At 41.8% G+C, this 10,615-nt stretch overlaps 1 protein-coding gene across 1 annotated transcript in view; it reads right to left on the reverse strand.

Moving 5' to 3' along the window:
* Positions 1-2,014, reverse strand: part of LOC104958859 (small conductance calcium-activated potassium channel protein 2-like) — a 3,186-nt gene extending 1,172 nt beyond the window's left edge. Inside the window, exons 1-2 of the mRNA XM_010786687.1 lie at positions 1,524-2,014; positions 28-892 (exon numbers count right to left, since the gene is read on the reverse strand). Of these exons, the coding sequence (XP_010784989.1) occupies positions 28-866 (839 nt within the window). The 5' untranslated portion in view covers positions 867-892; positions 1,524-2,014. The remainder of the gene's footprint in view (positions 1-27; positions 893-1,523) is intronic.
* Positions 2,015-10,615: the final 8,601 nt, after the last annotated feature.

Raw genomic sequence — 10,615 nt, forward strand, 5'->3', positions numbered from 1 at the left:
CTGCTGCCCCGCCCCGGCTGCGCCCGCCTGCTCTCCACCAGCGCGTGGTTTTGGTGGTAGATGGACATCTGGTTGGAGGTGGAGTCAGTGATGTCATATCCCGCCCTGAGGTACGGCGAGTCTTCTTTGGAAGAAATCACAATCTCTGGAGGGCTATGAATTGGGGGTGGATTGGTAGAAGACAGGGCCACCAAAGAGGTAGGAGGGGCTTCTCGCTGTCGGTCATGCCCCCCAGCGGCGGTCGCCCCGGCAACAGCTGAAACGCAACCCTCTTTGGTTTCGCTGCTGCTGTCTGATTCAATGAGGTTTCTGCGGGAGGCGCTGAGGCGGCTCAGGGGCTTCATGACCCCGCCTGTGTACTTACAGGAGCTCATGGCGATCTCCGTGAAGGGGTTACTGTCCCGGCGGTGGACCAGGGGGCTGGCCTGCCTGTGTTTGCAGCCCCTCTCTCTCTCCCTGTCCCTGTCCCGCTCCATGGAGGGTGAGTGGGACGAGTAAAAGAGGGCATTGTAGACTGGGGAGTCCCCACTCAGGCTGTGCTGCGAGCCCAGGCAGGAGGAGAGGGGGGTACTTGTGGGGTGCAGGGCGTTGGGGATGGCTGGGGGAAGAGGCTGGGCTCCAGAGGATGACAGGGGCAACTTAGGGAGCGATGATGGAGGTAAGTTGGGCGTGGTAGGGGACAGGGACAGGGTGCTGCCATTTAAACGGTCAAGGCTTGATCCTCCCATGTGGTTGGAGTGGTTTGATCCTGGCTGGTTGCCAGTTGTTGAGGGATGGGAAATACTGCTCAGGGGAAGGAGGAAGCGCTGGTCCTCATCCTTGCTCCCTCCTAGCAGAGCCAAGCTCAGAGAGGGGGGAGGCTCCATGGTCACGGTGGTGGCCACGCACCTTTCTACAAACAAACACAAAACAAGAGAAGAGCAGAACTATAAAGAAAAATAGAGTACACACGCGGACAGACTATTCATCATGACGGCAGCAATGCAGACAGCACAGACAGAGCGAGCGAGTGGCTGGAGGGAGCATTGTGATGGATGACGCTTAGTTAAAACAAATAAGGGTAAAGTCTGAACTCAAAAAGCTGAAGATGTGTGACAAAGAGAGGCATCAGAATGAGGAAGAGTGGCCATAATTGGGGAATATGTTATTCCTTGAGTCACATTTGAGTCAGCTGCCCAGCCAGCCTCCCTCAGTGACCTCTCTCTCTGTTTCCCAGTGTCCTCTCTTTCTCTCACATCCCACAGTGCTTCCAGCAATCTATGCAATAAAATGTCATCTGTTATACACTGATGTAAGCCAGAGGGATGGTGCCGATCCTCTGGCTTCACAATGAGATCAAGCTCCGAGACTAAAGCATAATACTTCCACATCAGTCCGTTTTGACAGCACATGAAGTACTGTGTGTATGCCTCAGTTAACCATAGATTGGCTTCATTTGATTAATCCAAAAATAATAACCTACTTTCAGCATGATATAACGAGACACCTTCACGGCCCCCTCCTCCCTGTCTGTTTCTACCTACCTCCTACTACCTCTTCTCTCTCGGTCCCTGTCCCCCAGGTTAGTTGCTTTGGATCACTGGCTGGATGAAAATAGACCACCACACTTTTTCTTTTTCATGTTGTCACGGCCATCCCATCATCTTTTCGCTTCGCCTCCTCTCATAAAGGTCCCTCCACAGGTCCCTCTCTTGTCTCTAGAAATTGTGCGTCGCTCGCCACAGATGTTGCCTCCGTCTCCACCTGATACGATCAGTTTGATTCTTTCTCAATCACCGCTGATCTCTCGACGGTGCCCATTTCGATCCCGTCAGTGACAATCGACTCGAGATGAAGAGGAATAATCCATAGTGACTGGATTAAATCAGTCAACCTGTGGCTGCATGTCAAAAAATATGCAGCGACATAAACTGGCAACAAAAAAAACGCAAAGCTGGACGTCAAGTAACACTCCTCAGATGAGCAGTGAAGTCTGTGATTTAATGTGTGGCTCCACCGACTTCTACTCAATCTACAGCTCTGTGTCTCCCCGGATCTGTCTCTCACTCTCTCCTCCAACTTCTCTCCCTCTTTCTCCGCCTCCAGACCTGCCGTTCATTCCCATTGGACGGAATCAGAGGAGCGAAATAAGCGCGGAAACAGGTGGCAGGGTTTTTAAGATGTAGGCGCCAAACAAATGTCTAATTTATTGTAGGCTACTCCTGCTATTTGGGGGTTATCTTTTTGTTGTGCTGTTGCTATTGAAAACATGTGATCCGTTTGGTATTTGAAACTGCTTAAAGGCGGCGGCCTCTATAATAAAAGGCATATCTAGTCGCGTAAATAAGCACCTGTTACACCCGTAAAAGGAAGCTGTATCTGGCAACCTCATGTTAGAAACACAGGAGGCAAGTCATTTTCACATTTTAGGAGCAATATGAATGCATTTAAAAAAACGTTTATCTTGTTAAACCAATACTATTATGTCCAAAATAAATGCACGGATGACTGGGAGGAGGGTGTGGAAACAAGAGAAGCAGGAGCACCATGCAAATAACCAAATTGAGTAATACAGAAACACCCTTCAAATATGTATTGTTTAGAGTTTTAGACTATAAAAGGTGTTGTAAGGTAATGTAACCCTATATATATTATAGTTGTTCTTTGTTTTCCATTCTGTTAATCTGAGCAGCGAGCTGACAAATGTACTCACTAAGGCAGCCTGAAGTTATATTGCATTTCATTCATATAATACAATTAATGACCTCATTAAAATGATGCACAATTGACAGGAGAGAGAACCTGCTACAGTAGTTTTAAGGTAAGGGATTTGTCTGATTATATAGATTTATACATTTATAACCATACCTCTACTGAGTATAAGACATAATCCTGCATAATTAGAGTATTACCTATCCTAATCCGTTTAACATTGTAGTTCTGTGCGCACCCTTAATCTGATGAGCGCTGACGCGGAATTGTGTGGGAGCGGATTAGGATGTCTCTTTATAACAGGTCAACCTATCCTGTGATTATGCAATTTGACAGATATCACTAAAGCAAATCATATCGTTTGCAGGAAATGTCCAAGTATTTATGCAATGCCATTGGCCCCCGCTTAACCCATGCACGCAGCTAAAGAAGAGCTCTGACATGATGCCATATGGTTTGATCTGCTGTCAAGATCAATTTGTATTATTTTAGTTTTTACCATTTTTTATTCCCTAAATGCTCTACACGAGTCCCTTTGAATTTGACTGCGGATTGTTTCACCGGTTTCTTCCTCATTAGGGTAGTAATGTGTTGTTTTCTGCCCTGGGCTGATTCGTGATGGGTCGGTGATGGAGAGTCTGCTTCAACAACTGTAAATCCATCACAGAAAGGACCGAAGAAAGGTCAAAGGTCAGGTCTGCACCATCACAAATCAAAGCAATTTATATAAAGCTTTACTGGGGACAATGGGACAGAAATAGTAGAATAGAAAATGTGTTTTTGGGAGTGCAGCTGTAATATGTTGGAAATTATTTTAGTTTTAAGGAGACTCAGGGTTTTTGTTAAAGTCAGGGATAGGCTTAGTTTTGTTGATAATTTCAAGATGAACAAATGGAAAGCAAACACTGACAACATTAATAAGCAATAACCTCGATAACCAAGTCATCCTTTATGTATTTTTGAAAGCAACAATGTTGATAGGTTTCAACTTGATTAAGTTGTGAAGATGCATTTTCAATAATCATTAGCTGCACCCCTTAAAGGATTAATTCAGTGTGTGATGTTAGCTCATGTGGATTTGATCACATCTGCACAGTTGGCATCCCTAATGTTTTTGTCATCTTCTAAAATAAAATAAAAGAGTCAACTAAATGATATAAAAGAATAATCATCATAAACTTCGATGTTCTGGCAGCAGTTTCTTCACAGCTGTTCTGCCAATAAAACACAGGAGAGAGAGCAAGAGGGAAAAAGAGCTTTGACAAACACAACACATCAAAGCACAGCAAATGGGAAAAGGGCTGCCAGAGGCCTGGGGTGACATTAGGACTGGCAGCAAATAGGAATGGTGGCAGGCCACACTGTATATCTTCACAAGTCTTAATATTGTCGACAGAGGTTAGGGGGCAGCAGAGCAAGATGGAGAGTTTGGAGCAATGAAAGCAGAGGGGAGTGACAGAGGAGTAATGATGGGCGGCCCATTGAATGAAAAGGTTAGCGCACAGTTCTGCCCCGCAGCATACTTCAGATGTAGGGTGTGAGAAATAATGTGAACGAGAAAGTGAATAATAGAATACGAAGAGGAATAATAAAGTGGGATGGCAGTTGCTATGCCAACACTGTAGTATACATGATGAGTCCTCACTCCACCTGATCTCCAACTCTAATTTGTCTTCCTCAGTGTTTAAAGCCACATAAAAGCTTTACAAGTATATTGTATAAATCACATTCTTAAAACAAAAAATGTATAAGCCTCAACATATTTCTACCACATATGTTTTATAACGCTGACTCGTACAATATTAAGCCCTTTAGTTTAGCCTTCTTTCTCGTCCTAACGCCCTCACTAAATATCAAACGGGTCAAAGAAGTGTTCAGGTCCTTTACTTTAAAGGAGTAGTTCAATATTTTGAAAAATATGCTTAGTATTTGTAGCCAATTCCTTGTTCCTTGTCTGCAAAGTAACCTGTAGCTACAGCTGTCAGACAAATGTGGTGGGGACACAGTCCAATATATCCTTCTAATATGTGATAGAAAATAATTAAATAGAAATGCCAGAGTAAAGAAGGCTACTTCTTAGCACTGAATAACATAGCCGCATACTGACTGAACCTCAAGATCAGTCAAAAAATAACGAAAAGTCCGCCAACATGATAAACGTCAGAGAGGTGATGAGTAAGGGCATTGCGTAGCTGCATGGCTCTTCTTAATAGACCACTGGGTTGGCCCCACTCTATCAGACATGCTCTAATCGCTGCCCTACACCGGCTCCATTGTATCCTAATGGCTCAGATTGCATTAGGGGCCTGGAAGCTGTGGGGGCTAACCCACAGCCTAAAACCGACCGCTGTATGCAGATGGGTCTCTGCACAGCAAACAGCACTCTAATCTGACTGCCTGAGAGAGACTAATCAAATACATAGAGCGAGAGACTACAGGGGGTACAAGATACAGAGAAGGAGGGGGAGGGAATGGCAGAGCTCGCAGAAAGCTGTTGGTAATGCGTTCGCTTGCCCATTTACGTCAGAAGCAAGCAGCGCTTCAAGTCTCGCCTCCGAATAACTGTGTCCTCTTAATGAAAGGAAAAGGACTGAGACACATGCAGGCAGTCACATATCATATTGCTGATAATATGTCCGGTCTTGTTTTATAAGATACAAATGATAACAATGAATAAAGAAAAATAAAAGGAGCAAAGGTGTCAAATCTGGCTGCTTACACAGGTCATGTTATTACTTACTTTGATGTTTTTGAAGAGTTCAAAGGCTAACTGAAGCTTCACAGTGTCAGCATGATAGAAAAATGTATGCTGTGGTTATGCTGGTGTACTGGATGTGTGTTTTTGTGTCAGCTCTTTCCCGACTGAAAGACAAGTCAACAGACAAGTGACACTACCAGATTTCCACCCATCTACACTCTTCCTGTCAATTTAAAATGCAGGTCCTTCTTTCCCCCGCCTCTTGGGATTTATGGGTGACTTTTTAGTTTGGAAACTGGACATATCAGCTCCTGTATCCTGGAGCCAAGTGGTGAGTTTGAAAGATGGTTATTCACTTTTCCAGCCAGATGATTAGCTTGGATTTAGTTGAAGTCACAATCAGAACACAGGGCTGGGTGTGATGAGGGCATCAAATTCTCAGAAGCCACTCACTGTTCTGATGATGGCTGAGACCAGAGCGACTTTGTATGGCCGTCACTGGTCCTCCTGCTCCTCCTGGTCCAGCTCCTCTGGAACAACTCCTCTCTTGATATCCAGGCTGTTGTGCTCAAGTGTGGAATAATGTTTTGATGTGCTGATCTGCTTCTGTAACAAACTTCCTCAGAGCTGCCATTTAGTTTCACGTCACCATTAGTCATTGTTTGGCCTTCACTAGTTTGTTGCAAGGGGCCTATCTGTCCAGCAGGCGTCTTTTTAGAGGACACAAGTAGTAAAAGTGGTTTCGAATAGCAGTTAACCTAAACACGTGTTATCTTTGTGTGGACCTATAACAAGGTGAACAGCTGCAGTAATCATCCATGGATGTTGTCACCTTTCCGTCGCAATTCTTTAAGAACTTTGCTAGCTTTTTTGTTATGCCTTCATTTGAGATTTACAAGTAGAGAGATAACAGGGGATGGAGGAATTAAGAACTCAGCTCTGATTGGGAGATCCCTCAACAAATCTGATATGTAATTCCGTTAGCCAAGTTCCCTTACCCTTCTTCCAAAGCTTTCCACTGACAACTGCAAAAAGCTGTTCTGTTGGTAGTGATGGTTGCTGTAATAGGAAATAATGTAGTGTGAGCAATGTGTGGCCTGCTCTGCAGCATCATGTCTAATTTAAACTTCTCTGAATGTATAGGTAGCGGAGAGTCAAGGTCTAAAGTCTTTAGACAAAAGGAATGCTATATCGTATTATGTGTCAGCCTTGATTGAAGAGGCAATTGGCAGAGTATGTGTCTAAGTGTGTGCAGCTGTCCTGATACTTACATTTAGAAGTGCTCCGAAGCTAATTACAGATTCAAAGTGTCAGCATGATAGTAAAGTTTGAGCAGAGTTAGTGTTTGTGTGTGTCTGAGAAGACTGAAGTCTTCTGAGTCAGCTGTCTCTTTTCTCCGAGACAAGTGAAGCTGCCTGACTACTGTAAAGTAAAGTCACTGGTTAGACTGGGATATCCAAATTACCATGGCACCTTATTTGATGGTCCTACTGCACAATTACTTTAGTGTCCACATTTACATCCAATAGTGCTTATACTATTTATACTAATACAAATTAATACATACTGTTAGGGATTAATTTTGTCTTACTCCTAGGAGTATAACCTTTCCTGTGTGTTGACGTTTACGACCAACCCTAAGTCTGTTATCTGTCTTAAGGAATGGGAAGTCTCAGCTATTGTTGACATTACCAGTTTTATGAACGGTCAACTCTCGGTCACAGAGCCTAAGAGTCAGATAAGTGATTCAGTGTCTCCAGGTGTTAACGCCCCATCCCCCAATATGCTCATTAACTCTCTGTAAACTAGTTAAAAGGTCTATCGAGAGATAGGCTGGCCAAAATTGACATAAAAACCCACCCGTGCAGTCAGAACCTTTTGCTGCTGTGACTTGTGATATGAATTCTCCGGCCGTTGACTTGTAATAAACATCATTGTTTGACATCAAAGCTCCAACTCTCCTTGTGTCTCTCTGAGTCCTGACTCTCCATTGCTGCAGAAGTTTCCCTTAATATAATATTCATTAACACTGAGTTGTGCTATTATAGAATAAAAATATACTATACAGTAGAATTACCATCATTAAATATTCAAAATGTAAGCAGGGGGATATGTTGAAATGATTAAAGTAATATCTAAATAACCACCCATCCAATTATGTATTGAAGTTAAAAAGACAATGTAGAAAAGTTGATTTTCTAAATGCAGTAAAACTAGAAAGTGTTCAAACAAAAAACCAACCAGCTTCACAGCACTTAAATAAAAAGTAACAGAGTCAGCGATGCAGTTTTTCCTCATTACCGAGCTTTTCTCTCTGCATTTCTGAATTCAGCTTCCCCTTAAACAACCTAGCTGTGGAATCTGAGAAACAACTATAAGAAAGACGCTCCTGATTAGCATTTTATACTGTAGCCCTCACACGTGAACTGGTTCCATGATGATTCTAATTTTGGCAACTACTTTATAGTATTTGCATCACACTATGCATTATGCTTTTTAGTTTTCCTCAGGGTGTGTAAAGTCAAACAGGTCGCATACCAAAAACCAACAAGGCTAGAGTCCACAGCCATGCTAGAAGCTCTGTGCGGCTGTATATAGGCACTCTGGTGCTTTGATCTAAATACTAATGTCTGCATCCTAGTGCTCCTGAGTGCTTTCAATGACAAGACTAAGGGGCTGGCAATCCACTAACAAGTATTAAAGATTCAATAAAAAAACACAACTGTTGACCTCATTGTGGACCCAGAAGAAAAGTCAGGTGATCCCCAAAGTCAGTAGCATCCAACGTCAATGAATCATGTACGAAATGTTGTGCCAATCAATATTGGGATGGTGAGAATTTGATGAAAAAGTTGCTCCATCATTTCTGTCCCTTTCTTAATGGCCACTATACATTTTCTACTGGACTCCACATGTTCTTGTAATCGTGTGTGCTTTAGCTCGGTTTCTAAGCTGTTTCTCTCTCCCCACTCAGCCTTTACGTATTCCCTTCTTCCCCTCTCTCATTTACTTCCATTGGAGGGCATCGATTTGCTCTTTTTAGCCCCTTAGTCTGGACAAATATATTTCACTTCATGCAGCCCCGTTCAACTTGTCCATCCTTCCCTCTGTCGTGCTTTACTCTTCTGCCTCCTTCATTAGTCCAGCCCTCCCACTATTCAAGAACATGACAGTATGAATACAACTGATTGAAACACTATGGCAAATGGACCAAATAATTATTGCTTTGAAGGTTCATGGATTGATTTTTCAGCCTCAAATGTAATTAAGTATAGTGGCAGATTCATACAAATTGGTAGAACCAGTGTGTCTTTCCATTATGTGATATCTTATCAGAAGTTGTTCAAACTCCCGTTACGTAGCGGCCTCTAATAAAACGGACTGTTTGGTGTGCATTAACAATAACATCATTTATGAGGCACTACACTGATTGGCCGGAAATATTGTTGCCATCATCCGGTCCCTCGACAGTAACAAATGCTGTTGAACCGGAGATAAGACAAAAACATTCATCTGCTACTTAGAAATTATGTATCTATTTATCTAATATATCATATTCTAATAACTTGCATATAAACTCTTATTGCACTATTTGTATTTACTATTTACTTGCACTATATTTCTGTTTATCTGATTTATCTGATTGTGTTGCACTGTTGGAGGAGCCTGTGACCTAAGATTTTCTGCACTGTAGCTATGTTCGTATGACAAAATAAAACCTTGAACATAGCTGGACACTGAATATCACTATTTGTTCCCGGTGAGACATCACGCCGAACAACAGCTCAGTGTTCTTGTATCACATATAGACACTGCTGAGAGAGAGAATGAGTATTATCTGGTATAATGGTTTAACAGCAAATCATTAAAATCTCTGAAAGAATTAACCAAGAAAATACATTTATCCTTCAATAATTCCCTTTTGATGTTGATCATATTGCCATTATCCGCTTTACGTTTGTATATCACATGCTTACTATTACTCCCCCTTGGTCTTTTACTCATTTGTTTATCTTTATCTATCTCTAGTTGTTTTCATTTGCAAAGTTGAGTCGAAACATACTACTGCCCTAACAAAAAATAGAGGTGGATAGTACATTTAATAAAATACTTTATGCTAAGGTGCAATTTTAGGATATGCGTACTTTAGTTCTGAGTTTAGTTTTTACATTTCCCTTTACTTTATACTTCTACTTTGCTTTATCTCACAGGGAATACTTTATACAACACAACTACTTGACAGATTCAGATTAATACAAAAATATAACATATCATAAAACAATACTAATACATGATGTATTATGAAAGGTTTAAGTACCCAGTGTTGTGTAATGTAATTAAAAAAAGCTCCATAACAGCTACAACATTAAAGTGATGGACACATTAAAACAGTAATTATAATCCAATAATATAATGTTAATCATTATGAAATGGCAAGTTGATATGTTAATACCCTTGGACTTTTACTTAAGTAACATTTCAAAAGCAGGACTTTGACTTGTAACAGAGTATGGCTACACTGTGCTATTACTACTTCTCCCACCAAGGTCGAAAATGTCACTAATCTAAAGATTTTCATAGTAGGTTAATTATCCTTGGTTTTAAATATCTAAACAAGAAAAAAACAAGAAATGTGTTCAAGCAATTACAGGAACATAACCATACTCCTGAAAGTTAAAGCATAAGGACAACAATGTGTATTGTAATTATTTAAAGGAGTCCACAAAATATACTGTAATGCCTATAGATCAAATTCAATTAATGTTAGCACTGAAAAGATCTTGATAAGGAATTCTACACAGATTTTGTCACGCATCCACTATGAATATCACCCGGGGCTGGATCCATGTAGCCCCGTCATCCACCCAGCATCCTGCCCTGAGGTGAGGACATGTTTCCATCTGCTGATCCTTTGGAGCATTGCAACAGAATCTGAGGAAAGACTGGATCTAAACGCCACCCTGAGGAAAGCAGCCCCTGTTGTAGAAGAGTTAGCTTCTCATTGGACACTCAAACTTTCAGTCTAGAAAACGTCTTTCCAATGTTCGTTTCTGCATCAATGTTAGCCCAAACTTTGCCTTGGATGAGGAGTCCGGAGCAGACACATTTTCAGTCCCCTTAATAAAAGTCAACAGCAGCTCTGACACAATCCCCCCCCAAGATGTCAGAGCCCATTTAATTCAGACTACTCAAAGAGGGGGAAGTACTGCTCTGGAGAAGAAAGTA

Source organism: Notothenia coriiceps, unplaced genomic scaffold (genome assembly GCF_000735185.1).
Source record: "Notothenia coriiceps isolate Sejong01 unplaced genomic scaffold, NC01 NC01_scaffold00029437, whole genome shotgun sequence".
In the NCBI taxonomy this organism is placed as follows: domain Eukaryota; kingdom Metazoa; phylum Chordata; class Actinopteri; order Perciformes; family Nototheniidae; genus Notothenia; species Notothenia coriiceps.